The 20,000-nt window shown below is 43.3% G+C and overlaps 1 protein-coding gene across 1 annotated transcript in view; it reads right to left on the reverse strand.

Annotated features, from left to right (window-relative positions):
• Positions 1-20,000, reverse strand: part of LOC130078732 (inositol polyphosphate-5-phosphatase A-like) — a 72,793-nt gene that overhangs the window by 12,652 nt on the left and 40,141 nt on the right. Inside the window, exon 4 of the mRNA XM_056244343.1 lies at positions 16,417-16,490. Coding sequence (XP_056100318.1) covers positions 16,417-16,490 — 74 coding nt within the window. The remainder of the gene's footprint in view (positions 1-16,416; positions 16,491-20,000) is intronic.

Consider the following 20,000-nt stretch of genomic DNA (forward strand, 5'->3'; position numbering starts at 1 on the left):
AACACAGCGGATGAGGGACGCTTTACAACACACCGGATGAGGAACGCTTTACAACACACACGCTTTACGACACACCGGATGAGGGACGCTTTACAACACACCGGATGAGGGACGCTTTACAACACAGCGGATGAGGGACGCTTTACAACACAGCGGATGAGGAACACTTTACAACACACACGCTTTACGACACACCGGATGAGGGACGCTTTACAACACACCGGATGAGGGACGCTTTACGACACACCGGATGAGGGTTGAGGGACGCTTTACAACACACCGGATGAGGGACGCTTTACAACACACCGGATGAGGGACGCTTTACAACACACCGGATGAGGGACGCTTTACAACACAGCGGATGAGGGACGCTTTACAACACACCGGATGAGGAACGCTTTACAACACACACGCTTTACGACACACCGGATGAGGGAAGCTTTACAACACACCGGATGAGGGACGCTTTACAACACACCGGATGAGGGACGCTTTACAACACACCGGATGAGGGACGCTTTACAACACACCGGATGAGGGACGCTTTACAACACACCGGATGAGGGACGCTTTACAACACACCGGATGAGGGACGCTTTACAACACACCGGATGAGGGACGCTTTACAACACAGCGGATGAGGGACGCTTTACAACACACCGGATGAGGAACGCTTTACAACACACACGCTTTACGACACACCGGATGAGGGAAGCTTTACAACACACCGGATGAGGGACGCTTTACGACACACCGGATGAGGGTTGAGGGACGCTTTACAACACACCGGATGAGGGACGCTTTACGACACACCGGATGAGGGACGCTTTACAACACACCGGATGAGGGACGCTTTACAACACACCGGATGAGGGACGCTTTACAACACAGCGGATGAGGGACGCTTTACAACACACCGGACGAGGGACGCTTTACAACACACCGGATGAGGGACGCTTTACAACACAGCGGATGAGGGTTGAGGGACGCTTTACAACACAGCGGATGAGGGACGCTTTTTACAACACACCGGATGAGGGACGCTTTACAACACAGCGGATGAGGGACGCTTTACAACACACCGGATTAGGGACGCTTTACAACACAGCGGATGAGGGTTGAGGGACGCTTTACAACACAGCGGATGAGGGACGCTTTACAACACAGCGGATGAGGGACGCTTTTTACAACACAGCGGATGAGGGTTGAGGGACGCTTTACAACACAGCGGATGAGGGTTGAGGGACGCTTTACAACACAGCGGATGAGGGACGCTTTACAACACAGCGGATGAGGGACGCTTTACAACACAGCGGATGAGGGTTGAGAGACGCTTTACAACACAGCGGATGAGGGTTGAGGGACGCTTTACAACACAGCGGATGAGGGACGCTTTACAACACACCGGATGAGGGACGCTTTACAACACAGCGGATGAGGGTTGAGGGACGCTTTACAACACAGCGGATGAGGGACGCTTTTTACAACACACCGGATGAGGGACGCTTTACAACACAGCGGATAAGGGGCGCTTTACAACACAGCGGATGAGGGTTGAGGGACGCTTTACAACACAGCGGATGAGGGACGCTTTACAACACAGCGGATGAGGGACGCTTTACAACACACCGGATGAGGGTTGAGGGAAGCTTTACAACACAGCGGATGAGGGTTGAGGGACGCTTTACAACACAGCGGATGAGGGACGCTTTACAACACAGCGGATGAGGGTTGAGGGACGCTTTACAACACAGCGGATGAGGGTTAAGGGACGCTTTACAACACAGCGGATGAGGGACGCTTTTTACAACACACCGGATGAGGGTTGAGGGACGCTTTACAACACAGCGGATGAGGGACGCTTTACAACACACCGGATGAGGGTTGAGGGACGCTTTACAACACAGCGGATGAGGGTTGAGGGACGCTTTACAACACAGCGGATGAGGGACGCTTTACAACACAGCGGATGAGGGATGAGGGACGCTTTACAACACAGCGGATGAGGGACGCTTTACAACACAGCGGATGAGGGACGCTTTACAACACAGCGGATGAGGGACGCTTTTTACAACACAGCGGATGAGGGTTGAGGGACGCTTTACAACACAGCGGATGAGGGACGCTTTACAACACAGCGGATGAGGGTTGAGGGACGCTTTACAACACAGCGGATGAGGGACGCTTTACAACACAGCGGATGAGGGACGCTTTACAACACAGCGGATGAGGGACGCTTTTTACAACACAGCGGATGAGGGTTGAGGGACGCTTTACAACACAGCGGATGAGGGACGCTTTACAACACAGCGGATGAGGGTTGAGGGACGCTTTACAACACAGCGGATGAGGGACGCTTTACAACACACCGGATGAGGGACGCTTTACAACACACCGGATGAGGGACGCTTTACAACACAGCGGATGAGGGTTGAGGGACGCTTTACAACACAACACAGCGGATGAGGGTTGAGGGACGCTTTACAACACAGCGGATGAGGGACGCTTTACAACACACCGGATGAGGGACGCTTTACAACACAGCGGATGAGGGTTGAGGGATGCTTTTTACAACACAGCGGATGAGGGTTGAGGGACGCTTTACAACACAGCGGATGAGGGACGCTTTTTACAACACACCGGATGAGGGACGCTTTACAACACAGCGGATGAGGGACGCTTTACAACACAGCGGATGAGGGTTGAGGGACGCTTTACAACACAGCGGATGAGGGACGCTTTACAACACAGCGGATGAGGGACGCTTTACAACACACCGGATGAGGGTTGAGGGACGCTTTACAACACAGCGGATGAGGGACGCTTTACAACACAGCGGATGAGGGTTGAGGGACGCTTTACAACACAGCGGATGAGGGACGCTTTACAACACAGCGGATGAGGGACGCTTTACAACACAGCGGATGAGGGTTGAGGGACGCTTTACAACACAGCGGATGAGGGACGCTTTTTACAACACACCGGATGAGGGTTGAGGGACGCTTTACAACACAGCGGATGAGGGACGCTTTACAACACAGCGGATGAGGGTTGAGGGACGCTTTACAACACAGCGGATGAGGGTTGAGGGACGCTTTACAACACAGCGGATGAGGGACGCTTTACAACACAGCGGTTGAGGGACGCTTTACAACACAGCGGATGAGGGACGCTTTACAACACAGCGGATGAGGGTTGAGGGACGCTTTACAACACAGCGGATGAGGGACGCTTTACAACACACCGGATGAGGGACGCTTTACAACACACCGGATGAGGGACGCTTTACAACACAGCGGATGAGGGTTGAGGGACGCTTTACAACAGAGCGGATGAGGGTTGAGGGACGCTTTACAACACAGCGGATGAGGGACGCTTTACAACACAGCGGATGAGGGTTGAGGGACGCTTCACAACACAGCGGATGAGGGACGCTTTACAACACAGCGGATGAGGGTTGAGGGACGCTTTACAACACAGCGGATGAGGGACGCTTTACAACACACCGGATGAGGGACGCTTTACAACACAGCGGATGAGGGTTGAGGGACGCTTTACAACACAGCGGATGAGGGACGCTTTACAACACACCGGATGAGGGACGCTTTACAACACACCGGATGAGGGACGCTTTACAACACAGCGGATGAGGGACGCTTTACAACACAGCGGATGAGGGTTGAGGGACGCTTTACAACACAGCGGATGAGGGACGCTTTACAACACACCGGATGAGGGACGCTTTACAACACAGCGGATGAGGGTTGAGGGACGCTTTACAACACAGCGGATGAGCGTCCCTCAACCCTCATCCGGTGTGTTGTAAAGCGTCCCTCAACCCTCATCCGCTGTGTTGTAAAGCGTCCCTCATCCGCTGTGTTGTAAAGCGTCCCTCAACCCTCATCCGCTGTGTTGTAAAAAGTGTCCCTCAACCCAATATTACAACACAGCGGATGAGGGACGCTTTACAACACACCGGATGAGGGTTGAGGGACGCTTTACAACACAGCGGATGAGGGACGCTTTACAACAAAGCGGATGAGGGTTGAGGGACGCTTTACAAAACATCGAGCAACTAGAGTCTCCAGAGTTACATTCTGCATAATACTGCATTAGAATGCAATAATATTACACATATTTCAGGATGCATTGGCATTTAAATCTCAAGTAACAATATTCCGAATAGATTTAAATGTTCATGATAGATTTAAATAATAATAAAAAAAAAATCTTAAAAATGTCTGTATGCATTCGCATTTAAATGTCAGGTAACAATATTTGGAATAGATTTAAATTTTAATTTAAAAAAATATATTTTTAAAATTTCTGTACGCATTGGCATACATTTAAATATTCATATAAAACATATATAACTTTTATAGAGATAATATATATATATATTTTCATTTTTATGATCTCTGAGCAAATGACATTATGGCAGATATTTGTGAGCATTTCAGCAGAAAACACGTGAAAAGGAACAATCAGAGAGAAAATATCAGCGCTCGTGTTCAATCAGTTCTGCGGACCGGAACTAACGTCGCTATGATAATGTCATCCTCAACACCAGACACAGGCCTGTCGCGCAAATGAAGAAAAGGGAAATTAATCATTTATTAATAAGCACACTCGTTTCATCGGAGTGAAAGTAAACAACACAAATCCACTGGAGAAAGTACCGTGGTGAAGTGACACCGAGAGCTGAGTGTGTGAGCTCTGAGTCTCAACATCCTCACCAAACGGTGAAGAATAACTGAACATGACCTCCGACCCTTCACACACACACACACACACACCTCACGACCTGCCAGCTAGAACAACCTCAGCCGTCTAGACTCCACAAACACACAAACACACACACACACACACACACACACACCATCCTGGGAATATTCCTACTCAATTTCGGCATTGATTTTACAGAGTGAGTCTCACAGTAAAATCATAAAGCATTTAATCAATGAGGGAAACATCTTCCTTTAATCGGGCAAATCTGAAGATGAATATAATAATGTGCATTAATGAGTTCTGAGAGTGTTTAAATCATCAAAAAATACGATTAAAAAAAGGATTTTGGTGTACAATACCATGCGAAAGAAATTAATAGGATGCATTAAATTGACTTTTATGAAAGATTATTTTTCAGATAAATGCTGTTTTTAACACTACTAATAATCATAAATGTTTCTTGATCATCAGATCCTCATATTAGAGTGATTTCTGAAGGATCATGTGACACTGAAGACTGGAGTAATGATGCTGAAAATTCAGCTTTGATCACAGGAATAAATTACACTTTACTATATATTCACATAGAAAACAACTATTTATATTGTAATAATATTTCACTATTTTAACTGTATTACTGTATAAATGCAGCCTTGATGAGAAAAAGAGACTTCTTACCAATCTTACTGAACCCAAACCTTTAAGTGGTAGTGTAATGAATGACAACCGTATAATAATTTTCCACGATTTTATGAAGTATTTACAGAACTTCACCTTCAAAGTGCATGACTTTATAGATTCATAAATCACTGGATAAGAGTTAATTAAATACAAATCTTTTGGTGACACTTTACAATAAGGTTCATTAGTTAACATGAACTAAAAACGATCAACACTTCTACAGCATTTATTAATCTTATTTAATATTAATTTCAACATTTACTAATACATTATTAAAATCAAAGGTTGTGTTTGTTAACATTAGTTAATGCACTGTGAACTAACATGAACAAACAATGAACATCTGGATTATTATTAACTAACATTAACAATGATTAATAAACACTGTAATGTGTTGCTCATTGTTAGTTCATGAGTTAATACATTAATATTTAAATAATGAACCTTATTGTAAAGTGTTACAGATCGCTTTATGAAGATTACACACTGAGAATAACTAAAAACATTTAAAACTACATTCTAAACAATGCTGGGTTGTTTCAACCCAAATTTGGGTCAAATGTGGACAAACCCAAATGTTGGGTTAAAAATGTAATTTAAAATTTTAACCGGACTTCAACTTTCACTTTCAAATGTAATGTTTTTTAATTACATTTTTAACCCAACATTTGGGTTTGTCCATATTTGACCCAAATTTGGGTTGAAACAACCCAGCATTGTTTAGAGTGTACTTTAGCTGTGCTTCATGTGTATTGTGCGACCCTCCCGGTGTGTGTGTGGAGAACTGTAGATCACGACACAACCAGGGTTTGTTATTGATGTGTTTATGATTCTGCGTGTGTTTCTCACTGATCGCCTCCGTCGGCACGACTCCAGCGCCGGGAGTTGGCGGGACACGAGCAAATTCCACACATCGGTGTGTGAGCGCTGGACGTGTAAAGGGTCACACACACACACACACACAGATCCTCAGCGCCTTTCATCTGCTTTACAACACTCACACACACCGAGCATCAGCGACGAGAGATTAAAACACGTGTCGATTCCAACAGAAACACAACAAACATGGTAAATAAACCGAGAATCATTCAGTACCGTGGTGTTTATTAATGACGCAGTGTTTGTAGGGTATTTTGCTATTTAAAAGTTATTTTTTTAAAGAAATTCATACTTTTATTGATCAAGGACGCATTAAATTGATCAAAAGTGACTTTAAATATATTTATAATGTTACAAAAGATTCAAATAAATGCTGTTCTTTTGAACTTTTTATTCATCATAGCATCCTAAAAAAATAAAATGTATCAGTTTCCACAGAAATATGAACTGTTTTCATAAATTTGATAAATTGACAAAACTGAAAAATTATGTCAATAATTTGGTACATACTACCATTTTAAAAGTTCTTCTTTTTAAAAGAAATTCATAATTTTATTCATCAAGGACGCGTTAAATTGATCAAAAGTGACTTTAAAGATATTTATAATGATTAATATTTTAATACTTTATAAGATAAATATAATGTAAAAGATTATATTTCAAATAAATGCTGTTCTATTGAACTTTTAATTCATCATATAATCCTGAAAAATAAAATGTATCAGTTTCCATAAAAATTTGATGAATTGACAAATTATGTCAATTGTATTATGAAATTGAAGTGGCGTGTGAACCGATCCTCTCTTCCTCTTTACTACTAGTTATAGCACAAATTAATCATTTATTACATTCATATTAAATTTTTTTATGTGTGTGTGAATAAATCTGTGACGAAATCAAGTCATGACAGTCGGAGTTTACATGTTGATATTTCAACAACGAATTGGAGGAGAAACTATTATATTTTTAGAAGTTCCCTTATATGCAGTTTAAATGTTATTTGAGTGTTTATTATTAAATCTATTTGATGAATGAATTGATTATTAAATAAACGTGCAGTTTTGGTGTTTCAGGAAAGAACTCCTCGCGTGTGTCTGTCGAAGCGCTCGGTCGCTCACGGGTCCGTTAAATGAACGCCATGCAAATGCATTATCATCTGATACCATGGTAATGTTTTATAAAGGTGTTCATGCATACACGCATACACACACACACACACACCAGGGGCGGATCTACAGGGGGGCAAGGGGGGGGCAGGTGCCCCCCCACTCTAGAGCCTTGCCTCCCCAGCTGCCCCCCTAACTTTGATGATCCAAAAACTGTACTTGTAAAAACAACCTGCCACTATGTCCACAAGCTTCTCAAAACAGTGAACTAAACAATACATTTACCAAAAGTGAACAATTGAATTTTTAATTTTAAATGTATTATTAGCCCCTCCCCCCTGCTATGCGTCCCTGATTCAAACGTGCAGAGCGGCGTTGGCGGCTCACACACACACAGCGAGTCTGCTGCGGTGAGGTGGCCCTGCAACCCGACTGGAGAGACTGAGCTGCCCCAGAGCCTCTGAAGGTGAAGTGAGTTTCCCCAGGTGTAGTTTAAACACACACGTTTTACTTAAAGTTACATTTGTAATGAATGTATTGTATACTAAAGACGATTCAGCATCAGCAAAAACAGCGAGTCTATTACGTTAGCCAAAATCAGCGGTCAATTCGCTCCCTCGTGATTTGTAAGAGCACTCTTCCCTTTGATTAGCCTAATTTTGATTTTTGTAAAGACAAGAATAGCTTAAGGCGAGACACAAAAACATCGGGGGTTTTTTCACTGGTTAATTTTGAGATTTTGGGCTATTTGTCTTCAATAACATGTCTTCTTTCAGACTTGTGGTGAAAAAAATTCCCCAAAAAACACATTTAGGACTTTATTTTACTACACTTTGTCTATTTGCGTCAGTAGATTTCTCCTAAATTCAACAAAAGTTGTCGTTCTAAATCAACATGCTGCTCCGCGATCGCTGCATGTCAATGTCATCACATACATCTCCGTTGGAAAGCTCTCTCTCCTGTACATTGTTGTCGTATCCAAATATGGTCATTTCCTTTTAATCAGCAACCAATCGTGAAAGTACAATGGGCATTTATAGGCCGCTGTACGTGAGCTGTATCGTTCAGTTTCGTTCCGACGAACGGGGCACTACATTTTCTTTTGCTCAATATGTTCAACGTTAATAAAAGGTATCCAAGCAAAAAGTTCTCCACGCATTATCCTGCAGTTAATGAGAAAAGTGTAATTTATTGGCGCACTATATTGACTGCGTATTGAGACATATAAAACTGTTTAGCTAGATTTTCAACCAATCAGCATCGAAAATGTAAGTAGGTCACAGCCAAAATCAAGCTAATATCACTACGCACATGTAAACATTGAGGAGGATAAGCAGCGCATCTTCATCTGATAGCGGCGATCAAGCTCGATTAACACCCGTAAAGTGTATTCTTCATGTCGGAAAAGATGGCGGGAAGGTCCGCAGCCCTTTACTGAACTCCGATGGGAACAAATCGAGCAATGTGCGAAGGAATGGCTCAAAACGTCGGACACTACGGAGCTAGCTATCCCATGCTGCAGGTAAGTTACTTTCATAACATATCAATATTTGTTCATTATCTTTGGGTGATGCTAATTTACAAACTTCCCGATCAGAATCCCGATAAAAACATCGACACGATGAGAGACGTTGTCATCCGTTGCTTGATCTGTTATCTGGGTGAAAAATAGGATAACCTCATCCATGAGTACAATGTAAGTGACAAGAATTATTCTATATATTTATGGTGTTTTGAGAAATGTATTTGTACATCGTTTTTATTTATAAAAATAGAAATGCAACTTAAACAATAATCTTTTTTCTAATTAAATTATATAAAGCTAATGTGAAAATATTTAACACAAAATAGATTTTTGTCAGCCACTTATATGAAAAAAGGTAACACTTTATTTTGATGGTCCACTTTAGACATTCTACTGACTATAAGTAACTGCAACTACATGTTAACTTACTCTATTAACCCTAACCTAGCAGTCTACTAATACTCTGTGTTAGTTGACATGTTACTATACAGTTAGTAGAATGTCTATAGAGGACCAGCAAAATTTAATTTCCCCCTCTACAATAGTGTCACCAAATGTAATTTTAAATTTATTTAATTTTTTCTTCCTGAATACACCCTCTGTCATTGGTGAAACTGTACTTATGTTATTGTGACAGTCTTTGTGGTCCGCAAAGTGGTGGTCTTTGTGGTTTCAGTGATTACAAAGAAAATAAACTATAATGGTGTCTTAGCATTTTAAGCTGTTATAAGAAATTTTTACAACCGTACACAAATCAAGTTTATAATTATGGACAGACTTATAATGAGACAGACGAGATAAAAATACTTCTTTAATGTTTGTTTTACAGTGTGACAATGGAGATATCCTGTAGCACATAATGAAAATTGTAGGGCTGTCAACTTTAGTCGTTTAGTCGACTAATCGGCTAAACGACTAAAGGCTAAACGACTAAACGACTAGTTTATCGGCTAAACGACTAGTTTATTTTCAATGCCGTCTTGGTCGACTGACGTTCTTATTGGTCGACCAGTCGCATTTTTTTTTTTTTTTTTTTTTTACCAATAGAAAGAATTTTTCAATGATTTACTCCTTGATATTTATTCCTTTATAAGCAGTTATATATTACTGTATTCTAAATATAATTAGCCTATGGTTTATCCCCAACTTTAAATGCTTTAATTTAGGCTATTTTGTAACAGCGCCACAGTTTAGCGCACACACACTCGGTTCGCACCTGTGGCTGCGCTGCTGCTTCGTGCTCAGTAAGGGATATAGGTAGTTTAGCTGTATTCATTCAGTTAGAACGCTACTTGTTTCGGTTTTTATGTTTTTATACACTATATGTTTGTATCTCGATGCGGCGTGGACGCACTTGGAAAAAAAAGAGCGCGTCGCACCGCGACCGTTGCTTCCATCATTAGCGCACACCGCGCGCCTACATTTGAAATCGAACTTGAGCGCGCAAAAGACGTGAGCAGTCCCGGCTTTATCATGCTGACTTAATAGATTGTGTTTTCTTGATATGTTTTTGTTTTTATTTGTACACTTGACGCATTTGAAAATAGCTTAAATAATGTAACAAAACGAAAATAAACCTATATGCGGTCCTACAATACAGCCTATTATTATTAGGAATGTTTTTTAGGCTCTTTGGTTTTTTGTGTGTGTTTGTTTTAAAACGCCTAGATAGGCTGGACAAAAGTTAACCTATAGCTTTGAAAGTAAAGCAGAATATACAGCCTGTATAAACGAGAGCTTTTGTTAGGATTTTTCATTGTGGCAGATAGCAGTTATATGTTTTGTAGCGTGTGGTGTGGTCAGGTGCGCGATTGTGACTGTTACTATAGACCTAGGAGGACAGAGCTCCTCACTTTTTGCAGTTTTTCAAAGAATTGTATTATTATTATAGTTTTATGTATTTTTGATGTTTTTTCGTTGTTGTTTTATAAATGCTCTATGACAATTGTAAAAAATTGTTCAATCAAAACATCAAGTTTTTTTTTTTTTTTTTTTTTGTCGACTAATCGTTGCGCAGGACAAGACTTTGGTCGACTAAGGATTTCTTTGGTTGACTACAGCCCTAGAAAATTGCCATCTGCAAGAGGGATTCTCAGGAGGATTTCAGCATCATCTTGGAGGGGATGCAAGTCATGGCTGGCTTGGAAAATCTGGCAAGAGCCTGTGCTGTTCTTCTTGGACTCAAGTATGCACTAAACCTCACCTACCCGAAAGAACTGAGGCACACTTTTGAGGCCTTTCAGAAGCTCTTCTTGGAACTGGATGTTTGCAAGTTTTCCCCGAAATTACTAACACTTAAAAACAAACTCATGACTTAGATTGAGACAATGCATTATGACCAAGTTCTGGTGGAAAAAAAAACTGCATTGATTGATGAACGTTTAATATTGTTCTACAAGCTTTCAGCAAGTACAAATGATTTGTTTTGCTACAAGTTAATCACAAGTTTTAGTCAAGAATGTGACTTTTCCAACAGAAATTTGTATGCACATGTTTTTGTGTAACAAAATTATTTTTCTCAATGACATGGAAAATGTTAGCATTTTTTTGCTTTTATTTTTCATATCTTAAAACTGCTGTCTTACATTTTATATAGATTTGTTTTATTTGTGCAAAAAAATACAGAATAAAAGCATGTTTGATAACAAAAAGTGCATTATGAAGTCATTATTATCTTAACCTGAAAAATGCAGTAAATGTTATAATTAAGTCAATTTCATTAATACAAACGAGTAAATTCTGCTTAATTTATTATTGAGACAACTTATATTAAAAAAGCACATTCCACACTAATAATATTAAATGCATCATGTGCCATAGACTAAATAATTTAGGAAATTTTACTTAATTTATTTGGGTAGATTACACACAAAAAAAAACCTCAAAATCTACTCAAATATAATACGTGTAATATTGTTACCATAATTGTTTTAAGTATAGCATGTAAAAAATGTGTACATGCAGTGCAGTTACTGCTCGTGTATGCGAATTGGCAATTCACCATTAAATGCGTTATTTTGAAAAGTGTTTTTTTAATATATATATATATATATATATTATATTTTGGCTGAATTCTATTTGTAATTCAGATTTTACCTCAAATATTACCTTTGAATTGGAACAACATAATGAGAAGTAATTGGGATGTTAATGCTACAGTAGAAGTTTTCTTGATAATCTTATCATGTTTACTGTGCCTAGATTGCAACTTCAGGTATATCACATATTTTAAACTGGTTTATTTTGTACCTCAAGTGGTAATTCGGCATTTTTGGGTTTATATGATAAACCGGTTTGAAAGTGCAAAATTCCCTATGTTTTCCCTTTATTTCAAAATGGGCACCTTTAGCATCATTTTTCTCAAAAACTGCAAGGTTGTGTGCGGAGAACTTTTTCCTAAGGAATCTCTATATATTTCTGATGTTAAATATAAAAAAAGTAGGTAGTGCCCCACGTGGTGGAACGAAACCCTATTTCTAGGCCTCTTTTAGGCTACCAACAGCGGCCTATTAACTCTAAAACCGAAATCTCATTGGCTGATGTCAATTTCTGACAACGTGATTCGTTCAGAGATGCATCACGTGACGTGCTCTGACATTTAGAAATGCGTTTTTGACAGTTTTTCTGTTCAGTTGAAGGCCATAAATGCTGTGATTTAGGTGGTTTGTATTGTTGTTGCTAATGATTTGATAAGATATGGTGTCTGTAAATAGTTGTTTCCACTAAAAAAAGTATGAATTTTTACATTACAAATCTTTAAATGCTGTTTTCTCAAAATGAGTTTTTTGTCATTCTCCAGTACAAACATCTCAGCCTGTGTAGCACCTATGTACACCAAACTTTCCAGCTATACACTTAGCAGTATTCTGAAGATATTTTCAGAGGGATTTGTTAATAAATCATTCCTAAAAACATTTGTAGTGTGTAAGGGCATGATTAAACAATAACTACTGTAGTTTGAATGTGTTTTTGTGTTTGTTTTGTTAAAGCAATTCACATATAGGGATTCCCATGTACCGTCTACCCCTGCCACCCTGCCAAGACCTCTTGCCACCCCTTTGCCCCCCCATGTAAAATTTTCTAGATCCGCCACTGACACACACACACACACACGTGACTGAACGTAAAGGTTGTGATATTCTACAGTGAAATCAGCACAAGAACAGATCAGTGATGAAGATGCAGTGTGTGTGTGTGTGTGTGAGTGTGTGTATGAGAGTGAGTGTATGTGAGAGTGAGTGTGTGTGTGTGTGTGCGTGTGTGTGTGCGTACGCGTGTGTGAGTGTGTGTATGAGTGTGTGTGACCTCGACGGCCTCTTATATAAGCACACAGATGGCGAGGCGTGTTTCTGTATGACAAAGAACAATCGCTGCTTCTTGATCACTGAGAGGCGTATCTGACAGCGCGCGCGTGTGTGTGTGTGTGTGTGTGTGAGTTCTGTCGTCTCTATTCATTCACCTCAGATTATAACAGATACAGCACGCATCCAATCACGTTTAACACACTCATTAGCGGCTTCAGATTGAGAAGAGCACGTGGACTTCCAGTGGTCAGACACACACACACACACACAGACACTCCATAAATCCACCTGTCCCTTCAGTAAACACACACACACAAACACACACAAACACTCTTCTCGCAGCCGCACTTCATCAAGTAATTATTGTTTGATTACAGCGCTTCATTATCAGCTGAGTGTGAGCTTGAACACCACGGGTCGGGTTAGGGCTTGAACACCACGGGCCGGGGTCGGGTTAGGGCTTGAACACCACGGGCCGGGGTCGGGTTAGGGCTTGAACACCACGGGCCGGGTCGGGTTAGGGGTTGAACACCACGGGCCGGGTCGGGTTAGGGCTTGAACACCACGGGCCGGGTCGGGTTAGGGCTTGAACACCACGGGCCGGGGTCGGGTTAGGGGTTGAACACCACGGGCCGGGGTCGGGTTAGGGCTTGAACACCACGGGCCGGGGTCGGGTTAGGGCTTGAACACCACGGGCCGGGGTCGGGTTAGGGCTTGAACACCACGGGCCGGGGTCGGGTTAGGGCTTGAACACCACGGGCCGGGTCGGGTTAGGGGTTGAACACCACGGGCCGGGGTCGGGTTAGGGCTTGAACACCACGGGCCGGGGTCGGGTTAGGGCTTGAACACCACGGGCCGGGTCGGGTTAGGGCTTGAACACCACGGGCCGGGGTCGGGTTAGGGCTTGAACACCACGGGCCGGGGTCGGGTTAGGGCTTGAACACCACGGGCCGGGGTCGGGTTAGGGCTTGAACACCACGGGCCGGGGTCGGGTTAGGGCTTGAACACCACGGGCCGGGTCGGGTTAGGGCTTGAACACCACGGGCCGGGTCGGGTTAGGGGTTGAACACCACGGGCCGGGGTCGGGTTAGGGCTTGAACACCACGGGCCGGGGTCGGGTTAGGGCTTGAACACCACGGGCCGGGTCGGGTTAGGGCTTGAACACCACGGGCCGGGGTCGGGTTAGGGCTTGAACACCACGGTCCGGGGTCGGGTTAGGGGTTGAACACCACGGGCCGGGGTCGGGTTAGGGCTTGAACACCACGGGCCGGGGTCGGGTTAGGGCTTGAACACCACGGGCCGGGTCGGGTTAGGGCTTGAACACCACGGGCCGGGGTCGGGTTAGGGCTTGAACACCACGGGCCGGGGTCGGGTTAGGGCTTGAACACCACGGGCCGGGGTCGGGTTAGGGCTTGAACACCACGGGCCGGGGTCGGGTTAGGGCTTGAACACCACGGGCCGGGTCGGGTTAGGGGTTGAACACCACGGGCCGGGGTCGGGTTAGGGCTTGAACACCACGGGCCGGGGTCGGGTTAGGGCTTGAACACCACGGGCCGGGTCGGGTTAGGGCTTGAACACCACGGGCCGGGGTCGGGTTAGGGCTTGAACACCACGGTCCGGGGTCGGGTTAGGGGTTGAACACCACGGGCCGGGTCGGGTTAGGGGTTGAACACCACGGGCCGGGGTCGGGTTAGGGCTTGAACACCACGGGCCGGGGTCGGGTTAGGGCTTGAACACCACGGGCCGGGGTCGGGTTAGTGGTTGAACACCACGGGCCGGGTCGGGTTAGGGGTTGAACACCACGGGCCGGGGTCGGGTTAGGGGTTGAACACCACGGGCCGGGGTCGGGTTAGGGCTTGAACACCACGGGCCGGGTCGGGTTAGGGCTTGAACACCACGGGCCGGGGTCGGGTTAGGGGTTGAACACCACGGGCCGGGTCGGGTTAGGGGTTGAACACCACGGGCCGGGTCGGGTTAGGGCTTGAACACCACGGGCCGGGGTCGGGTTAGGGCTTGAACACCACGGGCCGGGTCGGGTTAGGGGTTGAACACCACGGGTCGGGTTAGGGCTTAAACACCACGGGCCGGGGTCGGGTTAGGGCTTGAACACCACGGGCCGGGGTCGGGTTAGGGGTTGAACATCACGGGCCGGGTCGGGTTAGGGGTTGAACACCACGGGCCGGGTTAGGGCTTGAACACCACGGGCAGGGGTCGGGTTAGGGGTTGAACACCACGGGCCGGGGTCGGGTTAGGGCTTGAACACCACGGGCCGGGTCGGGTTAGGGGTTGAACACCACGGGTCGGGTTAGGGCTTGAACACCACGGGTCGGGTTAGGGCTTAAACACCACGGGTCGGGTTAGGGCTTGAACACCACGGGTCGGGTTAGGGCTTGAACACCACGGGCCGGGTCGGGTTAGGGCTTGAACACCACGGGCCGGGTCGGGTTAGGGGTTGAACACCACGGGTCGGGTTAGGGCTTGAACACCACGGGTCGGGTTAGGGCTTGAACACCACGGGCCGGGTCGGGTTAGGGGGTCGGGTTAGGGCTTGAACACCACGGGCCGGGGTCGGGTTAGGGGTTGAACACCACGGGCCGGGGTCGGGTTAGGGGTTGAACACCACGGGCCGGGTCGGGTTAGGGGGTCAGGTTAGGGGTTGAACACCACGGGCCGGGTCGGGTTAGGGCTTGAACACCACGGGCCGGGTCGGGTTAGGGGTTGAACACCACGGGTCGGGTTAGGGGTTGAACACCACGGGCCGGGTCGGGTTAGGGCTTGAACACCACGGGCCGGGTCGGGTTAGGGCTTGAACACCACGGGTCGGGTTAGGGCTTGAACACCACGGGCCGGGTCGGGTTAGGGCTTGAACACCACAGGCCGGGGTCGGGTTAGGGGTTGAACACCACGGGCCGGGTCGGGTTAGGGCTTGAACACCACGGGCCGGGTCGGGTTAGGGCTTAAACACCACGGGTCGGGTTAGGGCTTGAACACCACGGGCCGGGTCGGGTTAGGGCTTGAACACCACGGGCCGGGGTCGGGTTAGGGCTTGAACACCACGGGCCGGGTCGGGTTAGGGCTTGAACACCACGGGCCGGGGTCGGGTTAGGGGTTGAACACCACGGGCCGGGTCGGGTTAGGGCTTGAACACCACGGGCCGGGTCAGGGCTGGATTTTTTGGCTCTAGTGCTCGTACCTTGGAGGAAACGAGATGTCCAGCTCATGAAGACGCTCCTTAAACACACACAGCTCTCGGTCAAACTCTAGAAGCTGGAGACAAACACACAAAAACAAAGACAGTCATGTTAAATATATAATATACACACAATAGAGTTTTCATCTCTTTCAATTCATATCAATTAAAAATTGCTTTATTGGCATGGCTGTAAATAATACAATATTGCCAACGCTTGGAATACATAGAATAATAATAAAACATCAAAATAATAGAAGAAAATATTATAACATAACTTAAATTTAAATAAACCGTGTAACAAATTAGAACATGTGTGAACACACACACACACACACACACACACACAACTGAGGGTCACTGTGGTGGACTTCTTCCACTGACATCAAAACGATGAACTCATTAACATATGCCCGCCCACATTTACATATCAACACTGATTCAGCAACTTCCTGTCCTGATGAACACACACACACACACACAGGTCATTTACATATATACAACAATTTGATTAAGCCAGAGAAGTGCAGCATTTGATCTCGGCTCTGTGTGTGTGTGTGTGTTTCTTGCACACGTATGACAGCTTCCGTGTCGTGCGCCGTGTGTGTTCATCAATCATTTCCCAGCTGTCCTCTCTGTCTGAGACACTGAGACTCTAAAGTCATTAATCAAACGCTGCAGAATAATTAGCCTGGATGTGTACACATTAATTATGAGAAGAAAAATCAACAGGTGTACATGACACCTTCACTGTATGTGTGTGTGTGTGTGTGTGTGTGTGACAGACAACTATCAGCACTAACTAATTAAGTCACACATAAACACAAACACTGCACAAATCAAAGGGAGTTTATTTATAGATCAAATAATGACACACACACACACACACACACACACACACACACACACACACACACACACACACACACACACACACACACACACAGTTGATTTTGTGCATGAAACTGCCTCCAGAAGAGTGTTTAATGTAAAAAAGAAACTCCTTTTGCTGACGTTCTTAAGATACATACTAATTCATATGGTTTTTGAGTCAGTCAGAAGTTATTATAATTCACTTTAACATGTCTTTGACATGGTTCTTTAGATAAACGTGTGTGTGTGTGTGTGTGTGTCATTATTTGAGCGTGCAGTGAGGTGTTCAGCGGCGCCTGCAGTTCAGGAGGGCATATGAACAACATTCATCAGTTTACACACACAAACACACAAGTTATACTTCCAGTGTCACATACATTTGTTTATACCCACCCACACTGATACACAGGCCTTTAGCCATCAAAAGATATGATGCAAGGTATATTTTATTAAGATATTTCATAATTTACGGCCCATTCAAGAAATAAGTGTGATATTGTGCATGTGTTGTTGATGTTCATGTGATATTGTGCATGTTATGATGTGCATGTGTGGATGTAAATATGATATTGTGCATGTGATATTGGCATGTGATATTGTGTATATTAATGTGTCGTTGATGTGCAATGCATGTGATATTGTGCATGTGATATTGGCATGTGATATTGTGTATATTAATGTGTCGTTGATGTGCAATGCATGTGATATTGTGCATGTGATATTGTGTATATTAATGTGTCGTTGATGTGCAATGCATGTGATATTGTGTATATTAATGTGTTGTTGATGTGCATGTGATATTGTGTATATTAATGTGTTGTTGATGTGCATGTGATATTGTGTATATTAATGTGTTGTTGATGTGCATGTGATATTGTGCATGTGATATTGTGTATATTAATGTGTTGTTGATGTGCATGTGATATGTGCATGTGATATTGTGTATATTAATGTGTCGTTGATGTGCATGTGATATTGTGCATGTGATATTGTGTATATTAATGTGTTGTTGATGTGCATGTGATATTGTGCATGTGATATTGTGTATATTAATGTGTTGTTGATGTGCATGTGATATGTGCATGTGATATTGTGTATATTAATGTGTTGTTGATGTGCATGTGATATTGTGCATGTGATATTGTGCATGTGATATTGTGTATATTAATGTGTCGTTGATGTGCATGTGATAGTGTATATTAATGTGTTGTTGATGTGCATGTGATATTGTGCATGTGATATTGTGTATATTAATGTGTTGTTGATGTGCATGTGATATTGTGTATATTAATGTGTCGTTGATGTGCATGTGATATTGTGCATGTGATAATGTGTATATTAATGTGTCGTTGATGTGCATGTGATATTGTGCATGTGATAATGTGTATATTAATGTGTTGTTGATGTGCACGTGATATTGTGCATGTGATAATGTGTATATTAATGTGTTGTTGATGTGCATGTGATATTGTGCATGTGATATTGTGTATATTAATGTGTTGTTGATGTGCATGTGATATTGTGCATGTGATATTGTGTATATTAATGTGTTGTTGATGTGCACGTGATATTGTGCATGTGATATTGTGTATATTAATGTGTTGTTGATGTGCATGTGATATTGTGCATGTGATATTGTGTATATTAATGTGTCGTTGATGTGCATGTGATATTGTGCATGTGATAATGTGTATATTAATGTGTTGTTGATGTGCACGTGATATTGTGCATGTGATATTGTGTATATTAATGTGTTGTTGATGTGCATGTGATATTGTGCATGTGATATTGTGTATATTAATGTGTTGTTGATGTGCATGTGATATTGTGCATGTGATATTGTGTATATTAATGTGTTGTTGATGTGCACGTGATATTGTGCATGTGATATTGTGTATATTAATGTGTTGTTGATGTGCATGTGATATTGTGCATGTGATAATGTGTATATTAATGTGTTGTTGATGTGCACGTGATATTGTGCATGTGATAATGTGTATATTAATGTGTTGTTGATGTGCACGTGATATTGTGCATGTGATATTGTGTATATTATTGTGTTGTTGATGTGCATGTGATATTGTGCATGTGATAATGTGTATATTAATGTGTTGTTGATGTGCACGTGATATTGTGCATGTGATAATGTGTATATTAATGTGTTGTTGATGTGCATGTGATATTGTGCATGTGATATTGTGTATATTAATGTGTTGTTGATGTGCATGTGATATTAATATACACAATATCACATGCACAATATCACATGCACATCAACAACACATTAATATACACAATATCACATGCACAATATCACATGCACATCAACAACACATTAATATACACAATATCACGTGCACATCAACAACACATTAATATACACATTATCACATGCACAATATCACATGCACATCAACAACACAATAATATACACAATATCACATGCACAATATCACGTGCACATCAACAACACATTAATATACACATTATCACATGCACAATATCACATGCACATCAACGACACATTAATATACACAATATCACATGCACAATATCACATGCACATCAAAAACACATTAATATACACAATATCACATGCACATCAACAACACATTAATATACACAATATCACATGCACATCAACAACACATTAATATACACAATATCACATGCACATCAACAACACATTAATATACACAATATCACATGCACAA

The sequence above is a fragment of the Rhinichthys klamathensis genome, unplaced genomic scaffold (assembly GCF_029890125.1).
Source record: "Rhinichthys klamathensis goyatoka isolate OS25496 unplaced genomic scaffold, OSU_Roscu_1.1 h1tg000965l_1, whole genome shotgun sequence".
In the NCBI taxonomy this organism is placed as follows: domain Eukaryota; kingdom Metazoa; phylum Chordata; class Actinopteri; order Cypriniformes; family Leuciscidae; genus Rhinichthys; species Rhinichthys klamathensis.